The sequence below is a fragment of the Trichogramma pretiosum genome, unplaced genomic scaffold (assembly GCF_000599845.2).
Source record: "Trichogramma pretiosum strain Unisexual culture from Peru unplaced genomic scaffold, Tpre_2.0 scaffold32, whole genome shotgun sequence".
Taxonomy (NCBI): domain Eukaryota; kingdom Metazoa; phylum Arthropoda; class Insecta; order Hymenoptera; family Trichogrammatidae; genus Trichogramma; species Trichogramma pretiosum.
In genome coordinates this window covers 448,491-468,454 of record NW_019641641.1, presented here as the reverse complement: position 1 = coordinate 468,454, position 19,964 = coordinate 448,491, and the positions used below count along the sequence as shown (strand labels likewise).

General features: G+C 29.3%; 3 protein-coding genes across 4 annotated transcripts in view; 1 reads left to right on the top strand and 2 right to left on the bottom strand.

The window, feature by feature from the left end:
• LOC106652366 (myosin light chain kinase, smooth muscle-like) overlaps window positions 1–17,840 on the top strand; it is a 29,135-nt gene extending 11,295 nt beyond the window's left edge. The window contains exons 21-33 of one of the 2 annotated variants that reach the window (XM_023459741.1): window positions 8,039–8,204; window positions 8,559–8,712; window positions 8,776–9,103; window positions 9,171–9,343; window positions 9,414–10,439; window positions 14,001–14,163; window positions 14,635–15,000; window positions 15,101–15,365; window positions 15,435–15,776; window positions 15,839–15,991; window positions 16,065–16,188; window positions 16,382–17,141; window positions 17,346–17,840. In XM_023459741.1, the coding sequence (XP_023315509.1) occupies window positions 8,039–8,204; window positions 8,559–8,712; window positions 8,776–9,103; window positions 9,171–9,343; window positions 9,414–10,439; window positions 14,001–14,163; window positions 14,635–15,000; window positions 15,101–15,365; window positions 15,435–15,776; window positions 15,839–15,991; window positions 16,065–16,188; window positions 16,382–17,141; window positions 17,346–17,566 (4,241 nt within the window). In that variant the 3' untranslated portion in view covers window positions 17,567–17,840. The remainder of the gene's footprint in view (window positions 1–8,038; window positions 8,205–8,558; window positions 8,713–8,775; window positions 9,104–9,170; window positions 9,344–9,413; window positions 10,440–14,000; window positions 14,164–14,634; window positions 15,001–15,100; window positions 15,366–15,434; window positions 15,777–15,838; window positions 15,992–16,064; window positions 16,189–16,381; window positions 17,142–17,345) is intronic. The other variant, XM_023459742.1, reaches the window with a different exon arrangement.
• On the bottom strand, window positions 44–3,029 carry LOC106652565 (esterase FE4-like). Its single transcript, XM_014371577.2, has 8 exons — window positions 2,774–3,029; window positions 2,347–2,629; window positions 2,080–2,265; window positions 1,790–1,989; window positions 1,570–1,726; window positions 1,190–1,510; window positions 960–1,104; window positions 44–229 (listed from the first exon to the last, which is right to left on the bottom strand). The coding sequence occupies exons 1-8, from the start codon at window positions 2,906–2,908 to the stop codon at window positions 64–66; spliced, it is 1,593 nt and encodes a 530-aa protein (XP_014227063.1). The 5' UTR covers window positions 2,909–3,029; the 3' UTR covers window positions 44–63.
• LOC106652564 (esterase B1-like) lies at window positions 4,010–6,986 on the bottom strand. The gene is made up of 8 exons (XM_014371576.2): window positions 6,562–6,986; window positions 5,701–5,989; window positions 5,455–5,640; window positions 5,191–5,390; window positions 4,873–5,029; window positions 4,492–4,824; window positions 4,275–4,419; window positions 4,010–4,205 (listed from the first exon to the last, which is right to left on the bottom strand). The coding sequence occupies exons 1-8, from the start codon at window positions 6,694–6,696 to the stop codon at window positions 4,046–4,048; spliced, it is 1,605 nt and encodes a 534-aa protein (XP_014227062.1). The 5' UTR covers window positions 6,697–6,986; the 3' UTR covers window positions 4,010–4,045.
• Window positions 17,841–19,964: the final 2,124 nt, after the last annotated feature.

The following is a 19,964-nucleotide window of genomic DNA, read 5'->3' as shown; positions in this document are numbered from 1 at the left end:
TAATGAGAAATTATATTTTTATTTAATATATTTTTTGCGTACAGTTCGTGTAAAAGAATATTACTACAGTTTATTTTTAAAGGAGTTCGAATAAGATAATTTTTGATCTATATTTATTGTACAGTCCATTTTAAGTGATTCTCCAATTTCGAGAAATCTCAAGAGTGTTGGATTGGTTACCGGTACCCAATTAGTTTTAATTAAATTAGAAGCATCGATGGTTGGTCTTCTGTAATAAATGTTAATAATGAACCATAATAACCTAGGATAGTATAACACTATTCTGCTAGGAGATTCTTGTAAAATAGTATGAGCATGTACGAAGCGAAAAAAGGCTTAGAACACATGTTTATTAGCCTCAGATTCGCTTTGAAAATTATAAAAGTAATCCGAGGCTTTTTTTTCGCTCAAGTACTTCATCACCTATATCATACGCAAAGATATAAAAAAATACTCGGTGATTTATCAGTCCCGATTTCATAATACTTTACGTGCGTTGTCTTGTTTTTTGAAATTAAAAAAAAAACCGCCAGATAGAAATCAAAACATTTTGAATGCCCCGGAAAGTAGTAAAAAGAGTATAAAAACATTAAAATAATTAACACGTGAAATTGGAAAAAACTGCAGCTATTTTGGATCGAAAAAAATTAATTATTTTTTAATTTAGTTTTATTACTTTTTCGATTTTTCTTAAAGAGAGTGAGAAGCATCAATAGGCTCTAAATATCATAATTAGGCCCATCGCTTGGTAATTTCCGGGTTATTTATTGGCCATTTTTGCTTAGATATTTTTAATTTCGGTAAATTATTCTGAAAAAAGTTACTTTTCATGGATGAAATGTTCAACTGACTGTCCAGTTCTTGAAACGTGATGAAAAAAGGCCAACAAATTTTTATGATTTCTAGTCAAGTAACCATTTGTGGTCATTTTGAAATATTTGTGAGTATGATTGACTTACCCGAACTTAGCAAAATTAGTCCACATTTCAGTCATTTGTTCCATCAATCGGTAGGATTCAGTTCCTTTCTGAAGTGGTTCAATTCCCAATAATTCATTGAATCTCATTGAAAATAAGTATGAAAGTTCATCAAAATGAGAAGCACCTCGAATTAATTAAGACAACAAATGAATTAGTGAGTTTTAGAGAAAGTATTAAATGGATTAAAATTTTCAAAAAGTGTAACTTACCTCTTCTTTGTATGTTCAACATTAATTTTGTGAATGATACACCTTTATCATATGTGAATTTATAATAGTACACTGGTGAAGTGTTGTTATTAACTTGGTGTTTAATCATTCGATGTACTCCTTCAACAAGATACATATCTTCCAATAAGTCTGCAATTTTTTCACAGTAATTCTCTTCTGTTAGATCATCATCATGACACTTATACAAAGTTCTCAAGTCATATGGAGTTAACTTATGTTTTTTCAATGTAACTTTTATATTGGGATGCAAGTATTCTACAAAATTTTTACATATGTCTTTCAAAGGGTGGCTCTTCACAGCTGAAAAAAATTCAATTAGTTTTCTTCGTTGGTTTTATCTCACAAAAATCATTCCTTACTATAATACGAGTAGTTTCCTTCTTTTTCATTGAATCCTACAAGGTAAGGCACATTCATTCCATTTTCTGCTGCTATTTCTATTGGTATCGGCATAAATGGATTTTTAGCTTTACTATCTGTTCCGGGTCCGAATGGATACAGTAATTGAAATCTTTCCTAAAATAATATATTTTTTTAAATAAATCATTTAAAATAATTCATGAATTCAGTATTCCGTACTTCTAATGTTCGCATTTTTTCTTGCATCTTTGCTAATTTTAAGCAATCAATTTTTCTTAAAAATGCAATGGCTTCACGAGAATCATGTAGATCTTGGCCTAAAATTTTGCACAACTTAAATCCATAACTTCGAGGATTAGGAGTTGATGCCCACGTATTTAAAGCAACACCACTTTGAGAAATTGCTTTATGAAAAAGACCTAAAATATATATCTATATAAGACTTTAAAAAAGTGTTTTTTAAAATTAACATTCAAAATTTATAATTTTTTATGAGCGTTTGTGTTTGCCTTTTGCCATAGGTGATAATCCCAAGTAATTCACAGATGCGCCCCCTGAACTTTCTCCAAATATGGTTACATTTGAAGAATCACCGCCAAATTTAGAAATGTTTAATTGTATCCATTTCAAAGCAAAAACTAAATCTTTCAAACCTTGATTTCCCGGTGCAATTTCATCTTCTAAATTGAAAAAACCTATAATTTTTGCAAAAATTATAATAATTTTATAATTTTTAGATTACATTAAAGAGAAGACGTAATTTGTTTTTTTTTTACCCAAAACGCCAACTCTATAATTAACTGTTACCAACACAATATCGTTTTTTAATAAATAATCTGATCCATAAAACATATCATCGCCGCAGCCAAAAGTATAAGCCCCTCCGTGAATCCATACCATGACAGGTAAAGTCTTTCTCAAATTTTTTGTATAAATATTTAAATATAAGCAATCATCACTACCAATAAAAGTTCTAGTTAGTTGGTCGAATTGAGCACAGGGTGATCCAAAGTTTTTTGCTTCGCGTATTCCCTCCCATGGTATTAAAAGCTGTGGTTCCTATAATTTTTCTCGTCAAATTTTATTTTATAAAATTATAAATTATTGAAATAATAATAAAAATAGTTAGATAAAATGTATGCAAAATAAACGATCAAGATGATATAAGGTGATATATATTGTATCAAAATTCACACAGCTTACCTCAAATCTAAGATCTCCAATTGGTGGCTTAGCATAAGGTACGCCTTTGAATGCGTAATAATTGTAACCCTCAAAACTTTTTTCAATCAATCCACATAACTGGCCATAGCTAGTACTTACAACTGGTGATTCCATCGTGAATAGCTTGTTCGACTAAATTTTACATCATAGCTTGATGAACCTACTCGTGATCTTTGCTTGACCATAACAATTTGAATACAGTGGAAAGCTCGAATACAATGTGTAACGTTTGAACTCGAATTTGCATAACATTACTTTAAAATGAATACATTAAGTTAAGGAATATTCATGACTGTGAGTTCAGTAACTTTGAAATTATATAAAGCGTTCGTTTAATGTATACCATTTATTTATTTTTTATTTTATTCTATATTTTAGGTAATTATAAAATTAAATTCTTATAAAATAACTTTGCATCACCGCCGTAAACGAAAACCGTTCATCCAAAAATTGCAGCGGAAACAACTCTTCTAAAATTTTCATCGATAACGGTCATTTTTTTTGTACCCGCAAAGTATTGCCACCAAAATATTATCATTAAATAGAATTACGTGATATATAATGTCAGAGAAAATTATTATTTCTTAAATGTCATCCGTGAATATTATTGCAAATAATTTAATCGCTCCAAATAGTTAAGTCATACTAATCTTCTTTGGCAAGAATAATATCTTACGTACATGCCTTCTTCTTTTATTGCATGAAATATGGAACTAATTATTTTCAGTAACACCTCTTGAAACTTTTTTTTTTATTCATAAATTTTCAGTGACAAAAAAAAAACAATTCAAGTTTTTTTGTGACTTTCATAAAAAAAGTGTTATTTCGTGACACTTTTTTACGTGGGACATTTTTTCAAACAGCGTCAATATATTGGATGTCCAATAAAATTATTTGTATCAATGTCCAATTTATTGGTACAGATGAGATTAATTGTATTAATTTATCAATAAGAATTAATAGATTATTAAATCAAATAATAATTCTTTGTACATAACGTTCTCAATATAGGGTACTTATACCAGTGATTGACCGCTTTCGACCAGTAAATGACCACTTTTGGATGTGCCATAAAAATAGTTTTTCCTTGTTAAATTATGATCGAACATAGAAAACAAGATGCATCGTTTACTGAAGAATTGAATTACGTCCATACAAATACATTTTAATTGTTTTTTATATGATATTTTCCAAAATGGTCATTCACTGGTACCCGGTCATTGATTGGTCTGACTACCCTATTAGTTTTATTTAATTTCTTTTTGAACTAAAAGCTTTGAATTTTTCCTCTATATTTGGTATAATTTCTGATTTTAATTCCTTATTGATGTTCATGCAAGTAAAATTTTTAGTATCATCAACTGGTTTCCATTTAATACACTTTTGTTCAAAAAATGCAGGAGTAGGATCGCTACAAAAAAACATTATATATTTTTAGTGTCAGTAAACTAAACGATGACGTATTATTATATAACTTTACCCATGAATAGCAAAATTGCTCCATAATTCAGTGAGATTTTCCATGACCTTATAACCAGGTGTTCCTTTACGTAAGGGTTGAAAACCACCAATTTTTCGAAACTCTCCATTGAATAAATATTCTATTTCATCGAAATGACAAGCTCCTAAATTAATAGTTTTTTAATCATGCATCATTACTTTTTCACAAAATAATTATTAAAAATTGATTTTGTTACCGGAAATTTCTAAATTGAGAATATTTTTACTCGTAGATATCTCATCGTCATAAGAGAATTTATACAAATAAATTGGACTAGTTTTTTTTTGGACTTGTATTCTAATAGCCTTATGTATTCCTTCAACAAATTGTAAATCGCCAGTCATATCAGCATAAATGTGACAATTATCCAAAGAAATTTTTTCGTCATTGAAATATAATTCTCTAATATCTTTTGGTTTTAAATTATAACTCTTTAAAAGCTCCAAAATTCGTGGATTAAGCGTTTTTTCAAAGTTCCTATCCAAATATGAGAATGATTCTTTCGAGTACGCCTTGAAATTGTTTTGATCTAATTAAAAATTAAGTATGATGTTTACGAAGTACAATAAGTGCATACCTGTTAAATAGCATATTCCTTCTCGACTATTATATCCTATGATAGCTGGAAAATCAATTCCGTTTGCTGCAGCTTCTTCAAATGGTATAGGTAAAAATGGATCTTTTGATTTATTATCTATAGAGGGAGAAAATGGAAACATTCCCTGAAATTTACCCTGTGAAAGAGATAAAAAATATCAGTACTAATAAACCATTAATACAGTACAATAATTGGAAACCGCTGACTTTGCCAAATTAAATATAAGTATAATAAATTAAATTATGTTTTCAGCTAAAGAAACGTTTTTATAAAAATTTTACTTAAATGATTACATACTATATTTTTTCTAACTTGTTCTTGAGCTTTCAGTAAACGTGGGGCATCGGTTTTACTTAGTAAATCAAACATTTGTTTACTATCTTGACTATATTTTCCCAAAAAAGTACATAATTTATAGGCAAATTTTTTTTGATCATTAATTCTAGCTCCTGGATTGAATCCCGAGCTGCTTTGAAAAATAATTTTATGAAATAGTCCTGAAATGTTTATTTTATTTAAAATTGTTGTATTAAGTATACTTGAATAAAATTAGACGCACACCTTTGGACATAGGAGAAACTGCGTGATAATGTGCAGAAATGGCACCAACACTTTCACCAAAAATCGTCACATTGTCTGGATCACCACCAAAATATTTAATATTTTTCTTTACCCATTTTAGAACCATTGCTTGATCTTTAAGACCCTGATTTCCAGGCGCGATTTCATCATCCAAGCACAAAAAACCTAAATAATCAATTCATCGTAAGCATTAACAATTACAACTAACTGATCAAAATGCATTACCCATAATTCCGACTCTATAATTGAACGTCACTAAAAGAATATCTTTTCTTAAAAGATAATCGGGTCCAAAGTGCATGTCATTTCCAGAATCGTACAAAAAACCACCTCCATGTATCCAAACCATAACAGGTTTTAAATTATCTGAACTTATATCTTTTGTGTACACATTTAAATATAGACAATCTTCACTTCCCAAATATTTTCGCATCACGGCATCAAATTGAACACATACATTTCCAAAGTTTGTAGCATCTCTTACTCCTGACCAACTTTCACAGGCAACTGGGTCCTTAATAATTATATAATCAACAAATAAATTAGTAAACTATTGTATAAAAAAATAAATCAAATCGCTGGAAAACATTTATTATCCATAATATATAAAAGTAAATAAATTGAATTTTTACATGGATAATTAACCAAAACAACACTGAAAAAATTAATCCTATCCTAATGTATAATTTTAAGGCAGAGCAATGCTAAGTGATGCAAAATTTATCAGACAATCTTTCAACGTTACATGTAAATTAAAAGAAAAATCAAAATGATTGTGCTGGTTGTTTATTTCGAAAGCGTATTTAAGCTTTTATTTTCAGTATTTATAATAAAAATTTTCATTTTTAAAATTTTTTCTAAAGAGCTAAATGTATAAAGATGCTCTTAACTAAAAGTATCGTTTTTCCGTTTAAATTTACATATAAACGTGCTACTCTTCATAACGAGCATCAATATAAAATTTAGTGAGTCTTTACTCTGAAAGATAAATCTATCATCATTATTGAATTAAGGATCAACTGGTGACGTCAGATTTTATTGAAATTTCCTTCATATATCTACCGAATAAATGAGATATAAACTTACTTTGAATCTTAAAGGTCCGATGGGTGGTTTTGCATAAGGTATACCCTTGAAAGCATAATAATCATACCCTTCATTGCTATGAATTATTGTACCGCGAATTTGACCATTTTCAATTTTTATAGTTGTTTTTTCCATTTCGAACGTTTTACTGCAATAGATAGTCGCACTGATGAAGATAGTCTCACTACTGAATGGAAAACAAAAAGAAAATGTTCGACTCGAACGTCCGATAGAGGTTTCCTAACTAAACGATTATCACAAAACCAGCATAAATACATCTTGACTATGCATAATGTAAGCGCTATTTCAACAAAAGAAGAACACTATGATGTCACATAAACAGTTACTTGAAAAAAATTGACATGTACATTATTAATCAATCACAAACATGTTTTGGCTATTAGATAGTTCTGTTAAATAGTATTTCTTTGACAATGTACCCGAAGACGTAGATACATACGTACGTAAAATACGTAGTACGTTACATAAAATAGTACAACTAGAAATTCTTATGAAGTAATGTCATGAATAAAACATTATTCTATATCGGAAGAAAAATTGTTTCTTTTACCATACGATAAGTTGAGAAATTTAAATTCAAATGTTAGTAGAGTAGTTTTTAAAAGATTTATTTTATGACTTTCTTCCTAAGTAATTTTCATTATAGGTACAAAATTGGCTATGTTAAGAAAAAGTCTACGAAATTCATATTTTCAAAGACAGTATTCACTATCCGATCAAACTTGTATGTTACAGGCGTGTATATGAGTACGTAAATGACCGTAAAACTTATTATCTCAATAGCGATTCTTAGTAAGAGGCGAATAATTTACTGTTATTTTTTTGAAGATACAGATTGAATTGATAATTTGTAGCTGCTTTAGTTATTTAATTTTTTCGCTTGTTCCTTTCTTAAAGAAATCATGTGAAGTCGTTTTATTCATCACCTTATTGGTCGACCAGAAACTGCGCTTCGCTTCATGATTAGTCGAAATGTTTGGTCGAACGTTCATATAACTTTTTTTGGGAAAATTAAATGTGGCATTCGCCAAAATTTCAATTTTCAATAAGTCATTATTTATTTCAATTTTCTAAATTTTCTAATTGTCATTTTGTCATTTTCATTTAATAAAGAAATAATCATCAAACTTTCAATCTTATTTCAATCTTATTATCAATCTTACATAGTATAAATTTTAAAATTACGAGTTCTCAGTTGTATTTCCTGCAAAAAATTAAAAAGCCTGCAGAAATAATTTATTACTCAGGTAAATGCTATCATGTTAAAGTAATTTCCATTCCATGAACTGGAGCGCACCTCTTTTTTGTTCATTAGAAAAAAAAAAGTAACAAAAATACCCATTTCATATCAATGAGCAAAATATATTATTGAAAAACTGAATTGCATTCGGAAAATTTTTCTAAAACTTATATATTCAATAGATTAACATTTGTAATCGCATGAAATTATTTGCAGATCGAAATACATTGATTTCACAAAGAATAAGAACTCGCAGTACATCTCCTCGTACTCGTCCAACTTTCAGCAAGAGCCTTATGAATACGGCTACCCGAATTAATGGAAAAATGGAATTACAGTGCAGTGTTCAAGGAGTGCCCAATCCAAATGTATCATGGTTTAGGTAAATTTAAATTAACGATTTTATTATAAGGTAAATTTTCTTATTACTCGAAAAAATTGAAAAAAAAATCAACTTAAAAGAACTTTAAAATTTAAAAAGAATAATGTTTCCATTGCTTTTTTGAATAGAATTTTCGTCAAGTGGTTTACGAGATTATGCTTTTTTGAATTACTTACTACCAAATTACGTTTATTTACTTACTAGTTTACTAGAGCTCTTGAACTATTTATGTTAATAAGTTCAGATTTTAGGCATTTTCCAAAATTGATGTATACTCTAGAATAATCAGCATAAGTATAGTTAAATAAAAATATGCATATAAAATAGTTAAAATGAATTTTTTATTTATTTTAGAAATGGAAAAAGAATTGAGTGTACAAATAGAATTAAAAAATTATTTGTGGAAGGTAAAGCCAAACTTCTAATATCAGATATCGAGTATAATGATTCAGGCGAATACGTATGCGAAGCAAATAATTTTCTAGGTTCAATAAGAAGCAGTTGTAAGGTAAGTAACTTATGTTTTTTATTGTTTTACGAATAATACTTCATCCAAAATTAAATTTTTTAGGTTGAAGTTTTAGATAAGGACGATGTATCAAAAAAAGATCAATTACCTCCGAAATTTGAACAAACTTTACCGAATGAATCAAAAGTTATAGAAAATAATTCTTATGAACTTCAAACTCGTCTGTTAGGTACACCACCATTTATGATAAAATGGCTCAAAAACGGTCGAGAGGTTTCAGATAACGAGTGCCATCAATACATTGTTTATGAAGACAGAATTATTACTTTGAGATTTTTTAACGTTCATCAATCTGATGCTGGAGAATACACTTGTATCGCTAAAAATCAATATGGTGAAACATTTTGCCGAGGATTATTAATTGTGCAAGGTGATAAAATGTTAATAATGATTGTTATTTGATGAAGTGGTTTGAATATTTCTTTTTACTTTTACAGATTGTAAGAATCATTCATCAGACTTGACATTTTGTTTTACAAAAAAACCTGTGCCTGCATGCGTAGCAAAAGGAGAAACCGCCTCTTTCTGCTCCAGAATTCAAAGTCAGCACTCTGTTGATATTGATTGGATAGTAAATGGAAGAAGCATACACAATGATCATCGCTGCATAGTAAGTAAAAAATCGATTGAAATTTTTACCAATTAAATCATTTAATTATCGATAAATTTCATAAAAATAGATTGAACGAGATGGCCCAACGAGTATATTAAGAATTTCTGATGTTACGCATCAAGATTGTGGGGAAATACGTTGTATAGCTTCTATTAATAAAGGTCTTTACATTAGCGCTAATACACAGCTGCATTTAAGACCTTCAAATCTTCGTGATAATAGTTTCAAACGTTCCAGAGATAGATTTTCAAGTTTAACGAGATCTACACAGAGCAGTGAACGCAAAAAAATAGTTTTATCGATGCCACATTTAAATGTTCATAAAAATAATTTGGGTGCAAAGTCGCGAGCATCAAGTTTAGAAAATAAATCTAGAAATAATACTAGTAGCTGTCCTCGATTTAAAAAAATATGGAATGATAATAAGGAACTTATTGGTCAAACAAAGAAAAGATCGACAAGTATATCACCTGTTAGAAATAAAAATTTAGGCAATCAATCACTGAGATCTTTGTCTATCACTGGTAGAAATAGAGATAATATGAAAGAAAGTATCATAAAAATTAAAGATAAAAATGAAGAAATGACATCACTAAAGATTACACCAAACATAAACAAAGCAAAATTATGTGCACCTATTATAATGCCAAAAACTCAACATGTTCTCACAAAATTATCGAAAAAACGTATTGATAAATCTGTTAACAAGAAAATTGAAAATATAGAAAAAGAATTAGACAATATTCAAGCAACTGGAAAACTTCCTGCCTCAAATATTTATTACAATACAAACGAAAATTGCATCGTTGATTTAAATTATCATAAAATGAATAGTACTGATAATTTGAAAAAATATTCTTCAAACGAAAATAACAACTTTAAAAAAGTGAATGGGGGAAACAAATTATTCCCTGATGTAAGAAAGTCCAAAATTACGCAGTTAAAAAAACAAAAAAAAATGAAATCAACGAACGAAGTGCCCGCCCTTGTATTAATTGCACCTGAAGATACAGTAGCTATGATAGGATCTACTGCAACACTGGAAATACGTTATCAAGGTCGGCCTGAACCTACAGTTATATGGACGCGGGCAGTAAGTTATTATCATTTGTTTCATTTAGTGCTTGACGATACGAGACGATATCGATATTTCCCCATTATCGATTATCGTATCGAATAAAAATGATCCATATCGTATCGGTATCGATATCGACGATATCGAGACGTTAATAGATATTTACCGAAGAATTTCGATATTTTACACACACTGGGTTAACATCGATTCTGTCCGGTCCAACAAAGTGGTGGAACGTGTTCAAGTATAGAAAATTCCGTCGTTCCATCAGACAGAATCGATGGTAACGCAGTGTACCTCCGTTTATCGATCGATATCGATATTTTCGATATTATCAACGTCTAATTATCGGCGATACAATAATATCGTCAAAAAAATTTTTTTCGCCTATCGTATTGATCTCGATATCGTCAAGGGATGTATTGTATCGATTATTGTATCGTTTTCGATACGATATCGATATTTGTATTGAGTATCGTGAAGCACTAGTTTCATTAATCATAGAATTAAATTAGTTATGAGGCAATAAAATTGAAATGATGACACAAAATAAATTTTCACGTAAAATGTATTGTTATTTGAAAAAAATTATTCGTGTACAATATGATAATAATTTCAAATCGTTATAAAAATTTAAATAGGAAATTATTTTCCATAAAGTTCCACAACGAAATCGATTGCTCGAAATCTTTCGCTTTCGAATTTAATGGTGACGAAGTTAAATCCTACACCACCCGAGAGAAAAGTAGCTGTAGCACCATGTCCATTTGTATGTTGGTCTAAAGCTCGAATTTGAGTGATTTTTGAAAATCCGTCGCCCGAAAAAGTTTTAGATACTGTCACTTTTTTTCCAATTTTACTTGCGTCTTTGAGGATTCTTTCTCGTTGAATAATTCGGTCTCCAGGTTGTCGAGCTCCAACAATCACATCATTTGGTCGAGAGGCTGCTAGTGTTTCAGCAATAACAGCCAAAAGAACACAAACCAAGACCAATCTCGGGGAAACCATTTTTAATAATTTAAGCTGTTAAATTGGAATAACAATATGAAATTAAAACTCAAACTTGAGCTTAATAAGGCTTTTTATGAAACTATTGCAAAATATACACTTTTTAATATCAGAAAAATACGAAAGACTTGACTTTATACCTCTAGATGTTTGTGTTGGTCACTGAGTCCAAACTTTCGAATTGATTCAATTTGTTATGAAGCATTGCTTTATATCTTTAATGAAGCTGCAGATAAGCGCTTTTATAGATCTGACTCATGTGTTAACAGGTATATACGGTAATACAAAAGATAAAATGAGAGATAATACGTAACGTTGTATTTTTAGTAATTTGCCTATATGATCTCATAGGTATTAATATTTAATCTTTCAAAATCACTTGAAATGCAATAAACAACCATTTACTCAATATTTTAACAAATTAATAGAGTTGAATTGAAATAAAATAATTTTTTTTTATTAGAGTGGGCTTTTCACTTAATTTATTATGGTTTTCAAATTTTTAATATTGAAATTCGTGAAGACTAGAACGTTTATTAAAAACCTGAATAAATATCAACCATATGTTTTCTTTATAATGTTTCATATTGTTTAAAATAAAATGTATTCGCATAGCATATTATGGATTTTTTAAAAAGATTATGATACTTGAACAGAATTTCATAAGTATTGTTACGATTTATTTTTAATGAAAGCTTTAAAGAACACATTTTGTTGGATTATACTTCTTCATTAAAATTTTACAATAACATTTATTCAATTTGGATTTTTATTCAATGCCTCTTATTATTTTTTGAACAATTGAAACGTTTGAACATTGTTTAGAATTTCGTCACTCTTGGTCAATTAATGCAGCACTTTAATCAATTGGGAACTCAGACAAAAAGCTCTATTAAGTTTCACATATCCAATCATAATTCCAATGTAAAAATGTACCATATATGCATAAGCCTTTTAAGAGATTATTGAAAATTTTTTTTTATATTTTATTCGTGCATTTGTTAGTAAATATAATAAAAATATTTTAAAAAATGTTCGTGAATTTTACAATGCAATGATTTGATATGAATAATAATACCAATAATAATGAGAGCAATCATAATAATAATAGTACTAAGACAAAATATTACAATAGAAAATTTGAATCTTAAAAAGTAGGCTTCAATTTTGAGATCTTATGACACTCACAAAACAACGTGTTTCATTGATTTTCGAAAGTGAGTTCATTCAACTGAACGAGAGAATCTTCGCTCGGATAACCGTATATATATGCGCATTCCATCATGGGTCTGTTGCTTGTTGTATTAATTTGTATATCATCACGCGCGTGAGTCGAAAAGAAATCGTAAACGCGTGACGTGAGTCGCTCTCCTACCGGCTAGTAAGTATTCAAGAGTCAGTCGTAGCGCACGCGCTGGCCTCTGCTCGGTCATAATAATGGGTGATTTAACCTCGTATCACAAGATAGTTCGCGTTTGTATTGTTTTGTAACAAATTTGACTTTTGGATTTACTTAAATTTTAAGTAATTTAAGTTGTGAGTGAAATTGTTTAGTGTCATAATTAAAAAAAAGTTTTTAACTATTATCTTAATATTTAAAAAAAATACTACAGTATTGTTTGAAGTGCATTCATTGGTAGCAAATAAGACTTTTTACGTCATATAGCATTGAGAATGTGTAAGTTTTTGATTCAAAACGCAGTTTATGTACGAATCATAAGATTTTATGATGAAAAACTTTTGATTGCATTCAATTCCTGTCATGTGTATTAGTTAATGATTTTGCCAAGTAGTTTACATAGATACTTTTTTGAATATACCGATGTATCAATAAATAAGTCTTATAAAAAGACGTCTTTATTCATATCCTATGATATGATAGATTATGATAGAATGCGTTAAATTTTTAAATTTTAATGTTTATAAAATATAATAAAAGTTGCTTATCATACTAAAATATAATGACCAAAAAGAAATATCATTTAAAAAAAAAGAATTAATTGAATAAATAATCATATTGAACGAAAAAGCTCGAAAAAATCGGTTTGACCTTGATAATGAATAAACTTAAATATGTTTACTCAAATCATATATTACCTTCAAAATTATTTCTCGTTTTTACCAAAGTTAATTTATAAAATTAAACTGTAACGCAGTTGATTTTATAAAATTATTTTTAAGAAATTAGGTTAATATAACTAAGCCAGTCACAACGAACCTTGCAACTCGAAACGTTTGATACAAAGCTTGGTTTGTTCTTTGACTGATACTTAAGAGGCGACGCAACAAAAAGGTCTCTAAAGACGGGGTGTTGAATTACTTACTTGTTAAATTTGACAAAAGAAGCCGCTTTGAAATTGTCATGCTGCATTCAACGTTCAAATCGTTATTAAAATTAAAAAATTTAATTTTATCGTAAAAATTTCGAATAATTTTTAAAGATTTGATTATTATAAACTTTGCGTTTAATTAAAAATACAAATTAAACAAGCTTTTTAATAACCGTACCAATGTGCTAATAAATTTTATTAATAATTTGCGTTAACACTGATGAATTAATGGTTTTTGTAGGGTCGAGAATTAGAAAACGATGAAAAAACATTCGTTCATACTGCAGATGGTATTTCAAGGTTGACACTTATAAACATCACAGCTGATCAGGCTGGAAAATATGCAGTTGTAATTGAAAACAAACGTGGTAGCGATTGCCGATTTACAAGTGTTGCTGTTGAAGGTAGGACGAACATGATACATTTTTGAAAATTACAGTCAGTGAAACGAAAATAGTCTACAATTATGAGATTAACTTTAAATTTTTATTTCAAAAGAGGCACACAATACATACTAGTTCATTTTGTTTAGTCTCTTTGTATCCTAAGGATCTCTGTATCATGAAATTTTAGTAGACTTAAAAGTCGTAGCATGCACGAATTTGAGTTGTAGTATTTTTATACGCAGTAAATTAAAATTTTAGCTCAAAGTAGAAGCTTCAGATATTGAGAAAAAGTGAACAAATTAAACTTACCATTTAATTGAAACTTATTAAATAAGATTTTTTGAAATTTCATGACGTATATAGTAAAATTATGCAGAGAAGGCTGGGGTGAATATGATTTTAATAGAATTTGAATGTTTCTTCCTTGAATATAGATATTTACTTCATGTTTCACATTGACTGATTTTGTTATAACTTATTTTGTGGCAGGACCTCCTTATCCGCCTAGCGAAGCACCAATCGTGACACTGCATACTCGGCGAGAATTAGGCGTAACTATTAGCTGGGGATCTCCAATTTACGACGGTGGCTGCGCATTGACTGGATATACCGTTGAATGTCGAAGCGTTGGTCAACTTCATTGGCAAATTATTGCTGAGAATTGCCATCGCTTGAGCCACAATACTACTGCTCTCAAGCCAGGTGCCAGTTACATCTTTCGAGTTCGGGCCCTCAATGTACATGGGCCTAGTCAACCCAGTCCTGAGTCCGAGATTTTTAAGTTACCTTTCTTTGACGTGGCTGAAATCGAAGATAAATTCAGTATGGAAGACGATTTTGAAAGCGCGAAAGATGGTAATAATTTTTTGCTATCAAATTTGTGAAAAAAAAACAAAATAATTTTTTATTATAACTAAATATTAATATTTTTCAATTCTTTTTTTCATAAAAAAAGTATATTTGGAAGACAATAAGTTTTTCACAGAACGTTACACGTTGCACGAAGAACTAGGAAAAGGTCGCTTTGGCATTGTTCGCAGAATAGTTGACAACAGAAATGATAAGTCTTATGCGGCTAAAATAGTTAAAATTATTAAGGCTCGGGATCGGCAACAAGTTAAAGATGAAATGAAAATCATGAATATACTTCGACACCCCAAGTTATTGCGTCTCACCGCAGCTTTTGAAAGTCAAAGAGAAATAATAATGGTTACCGAATAGTAAGTAATAATACAATTGATAGAAAATAATTTTTAATTTATAAGCGATAAACATTACTGCTTTTTTAGTATATCTGGAGGAGAACTCTTTGAAAGAGTTGTTGCCGATGATTTCACGCTTACCGAGAAAGATAGCATAATTTTCATGAGGCAAATTTGCGATGGTGTTAAATACATGCACGAAAACAATATTGTTCACTTGGATTTAAAGCCAGAGAATATTATGTGCCATACCAGGACGTCGCACCGGATCAAACTCATTGATTTTGGCTTAGCACAGATACTTAAACCAGGCGAAGATACACGAGTGCACTTAGGAACTCCTGAATTTATTCCACCCGAAATCATCAATTACGATCCGATCGGTTTGGAATCCGATATGTGGAGCGTTGGCGTAATTTGTTATGTATTGTAGGTATTGTTGAATAGTTAACTAAAAGTTTCTATTTGAAATAAATAATTTTTATGTTTAGACTCAGTGGATTGTCTCCGTTCATGGGAGACAATAATCACGAAACTTTTGCTAATATTGTAAGGGCTGATTATGATTTTGACGACGAAGCCTTTGACGCTATTTCTGAAGATGCTAAAGATTTTATAAGTAATCTTCTGCAAAAGAAAAAGGAGTGAGTCAAAGAATTTAATTTATTCATACACCTTTGATTGAAAAAAATATTTTTAAGTACAATTTTTTTAAAGATTGAGAATGTCTGCACAAACTTGTTTAAGTCATTCTTGGTTAGCACAACATACAGAAAATATGAGCAGTATCGTACTACCAACGGATAAATTGAAAAAGTTCATCATCCGAAGAAAATGGCAGGTTCGTATTATAATTTTTACTAATAATTTGAGTTTTTTGACTTGTGTGTAATTTTGTTAATTTAGATTGACATGAAAATTTGGTTTGTAATTTAACCGTTTTTCAACCAATGTCACGTTTTTAATAATATTTTAACACTACGCTATAAATTAACGTTTGAGAGTGTGCTTGCCTTTTTTGCCATCCCTTACAGAAAACCACCAACGCCATTGTTGCTGTAGGACGCATGGCAAACCTTACAGCTAATCGACGTAGTCCTTCACAGTCACTTACGTCTAGTAAACCTGTGGGTGTTGAAATTTCTCGATCAGATTCTGAAGATATAAATAAACAAGTCAATTTGGAAAAAGCAACTACTTTCGATACAATAACTACCTCAATTACGGACGAAAGTTCTGAGACGAATTCACGCCTATTTAAAATAAAAGAAGTAGATATTTACCCCAAAGACAAAGAAGAATTATTGATAGAAAGTAATTTATCCGGAGAAGAAATTACTAACAATGATACCAAATGTCTGACCATAAATGATAACATTTTAGCATCGCCAAATTTATCTAATAAAAAAAATGATGGGGATGCAACGAATGTAGAAAAAGAGAATCGAGTATTATTTGATTCGGTAAACTTGCATAGTGCTGACTTTTCAAATAGAAACCTTGCCAAAGAAGTGTCAAATCTAGATAGTGTTATAAATTCTAGACTATTTGATAAAACAAACGATTCTCAACTCAGTGAAAATAATTACTTCGACGAACAGAGTGAAGAAAGGAAAGAAAAATGTTTAGATTCTTCAGAAGAAAAAAAATTGACCGAAAAAAATAAGTGTAGTTTGCAACATAATAAGGATAATGACAACAAAAAAAGTTGTATACCATTGAAAATAGAAAGTAATTATTCATTGCTTGAAAATCCTTTAAAGAGGCACAATAAAATCAGTACTAAATTTGAAGGTTTGTTATGTTTTTGGTTTTGATTTTTTGAGCTTATTTTTCAATTTTTCATGCATCGAAGCTTCATTTTCCTAATACTAATAATTAAAAATAAAAATCTAAATAAATAGCTAGTTTAATTATGTAATTTGATTACTAATTTACTTCACATATATGTAAAGCAGTAACTATGAATGCAAGAAATTTAAAAACCACTTTTTTCAGTCATCGCGAACAGTGAGGTTTCAAGGATGAATAATTCTCCTTCAACGTATAGTAGGAGATTCATACCAACAGGTAATGTCAGTCGAACGGCTAAAATGTTTGAACAATTGGATTCAGATCACTCAGAAAATGCCAAAACTTCACTTAACACATCATCCATGACAGAAAGTAAAATGTGTAGCGATCGAATCCAACAAGCCTTTGCTTTTTGGAAAAAATAGCCTTTGACCTGTAAAATAATTTAACATTTCTTAGTAATTTAAATTAAAGTCTGAGTAATCTTGAACGCGATTGTTAAGTTCAAAAAACATTTATCAAATTCTCTTCGATTTTTTAACAATAATAAAAAAAGTCATTGTAATTCTTATGATCCAGAGAACTATAAAATTAAGACAACCATTAAAAATGTAGGTTTTGATTTTACAAGAAAAAATATTCTGTTTAAAGTAAATGCAATAATATATAATAAAATTGCATTATTATGTAGTCGAAAGAAATATCTCATTTTTTATTTAGTTTATTCATAAGTATAGTATTCATAAAAATAAAATTTATGAAATTTTAGTGTAGAAAATAATTCTAACCACAATGTTATAAAGTCTGATAAGTTTATCTCAGTCTTCAAATAATTATAAATGTAATACTCAAGCATTAAATGATCTGAATCTTAGAATTTATTTCAATCGAATAAAGAAAATACTTATAAGTAAAAATGTTGTGTTTTCATTTCATTATATTTGTGCAACAAATCCAAGTTCCAGTTCGAAATATTTCAAAGTTTTTCTAGTTCTCCTGCAATGAACTTAATTTATAAAAAATTGTATCATCAATGTTTATAAACTTGTGTGAAACGTTATTATTGATATCACACTTTTTGTAAAGAATTGCCGATACAATTTTATGGACAATTTTCTCCACATCTGTAGAACTAAAATATTAATATTATTATTAAGATTATATTATTATAATATATAGTACGCAGTTATTAAGTACAAAAAAATGTAAGCAAAAAAGTAATATCAACAGAAATAAATAACTATAAAAATTTTTATTTTCAATAAACTGTAAAAATTACAATATATTTCAAGAAATAAAGGAAAAACATCAAATTTTTGTTTAAAATACACTTAGAGAGTAGAATTCTTATGAAGTTTAGTTACAAAAAAGTATATATTTGTCATTAATTATTAAGTTTTAAAAGTTATGAAATAAAAAATGTAGCAAAATAATAATTGTAATTTCGATATTAATCTTAGAGAAGAGTTCATGAAATATTTTGTGGAATCTGTTTAACGTGGATATGAAGTCTAACAAGTATTCTGTTAAAAAGAAAAAGTGAAGCTATTAAAAAATACAGAAACAGGTTGAAGCTGGCAAGGGAGAGAGAGAGAGAGAGAGAGAGAGAGAGGAAACGAGGAAGAAAGAGAAGGAGAGAGGCATAGAGTCCAGCCATAATTGGTGCCGGGATACCGTTGCATCTGAATGGGCTTGAAAGCGTGAGCGCGTGTAAAATGTAAGAAGAAAAGTTGAGAAGTTAGTAGTTGGTAGCGGGTACCTACACGAAACAGAGTATCTGCTGTAGTTGCCACTCGTTTATGCTAGTTCAACTGTACATCGTACTTATCTATTTAGTTATGATTGCTAACATTTTTTAATAAAAAATAATTCAAGTGCAAAATAAATAAAATGGCTTTGTAAAAGATAGTCGTAGCTTTGAAGAATGTTATGATATTTAAAACTATGTATTAAAAATAGTACTGAGACATTTTCACCCACAGTAAGTTTTTATTTTATTAGTATTCAATATCTACATTCATACTGTATAATAAATACCTAACAATTAATTAGTATTTTCAAGATTTACATTTGTATGTTAATGTTATGAAAGTCAAATAAAATGTAAATGTTTTTTTTTTAATCCTACAAATATTGTTCATATCAATGTTCATCAAAGAACGTACATATTTCTTATCCTTATATTTTATTAAAATATTTTTGATTAAATTTTGCATATAAAAATATAACTTAATGAATTTTTGTTAAATGAAGAATCTATAATTTGAAAAATAAATTATTTCATGAAAATTTCGTTAACATGTAAATCTATAAAGTATAAATGAGTGACAGTACATACGTAAGAACAACATTCGGAAGTATACGATGAAAAAATAAGCTCGAGAATGCGATAGACCCTGCAGTATAAAGAAGGGGCCTGCAGGTTGGTTCGATAAAATGCGGTCACGCATGATCGAGCAATAAGTATAGAGTGTAGTGAGTGCAACAGGCGTTCTTTGAAATAAGTAGAAGAGATGTAACAAGAAAAAGATTTAAATTTAAATTATACCTCATCGATTTTATTTAAAATCTTAAAATCATATAAGGCAAAGCATTTGTGGTATCTGCATTGTCTTTTTAGATAAATATATTGTCACATATATTGCTTATTTATGCAGACAAATGCGACCAAACGACTAAAATCATGTCCATCAACGACGAAGACAACATCATTTATTTGCAGCATGAAGCAGTGGATATCAAGGAATCTCTTGATTCTGAGGTTGCATACATTTCAGGCGGCAGGGATCGAGAGAATCGACCCCTAGTTGTTATTGATATTCC

Excerpts from the sequence above, each read along its gene's own strand:
- LOC106652565 (XM_014371577.2), bottom strand. The coding sequence starts at position 2,908 with ATGGAATCACCAGTTGTAAGTACTAGCTATGGCCAGTTATGTGGATTG. Across the intron at positions 2,266-2,346 it reads TTATAGAGTTGGCGTTTTGG|GTTTTTTCAATTTAGAAGAT; the intron begins GTAAAAAAAAAA and ends CAAAAATTATAG. Across the intron at positions 1,727-1,789 it reads AAAAAATGCGAACATTAGAA|GAAAGATTTCAATTACTGTA; the intron begins GTACGGAATACT and ends ATATTATTTTAG.
- LOC106652564 (XM_014371576.2), bottom strand. The coding sequence starts at position 6,696 with ATGGAAAAAACAACTATAAAAATTGAAAATGGTCAAATTCGCGGTACA. Across the intron at positions 5,391-5,454 it reads AGTTTCTCCTATGTCCAAAG|GACTATTTCATAAAATTATT; the intron begins GTGTGCGTCTAA and ends TAAACATTTCAG. Across the intron at positions 5,030-5,190 it reads AACAAGTTAGAAAAAATATA|GGTAAATTTCAGGGAATGTT; the intron begins GTATGTAATCAT and ends TCTCTTTCACAG.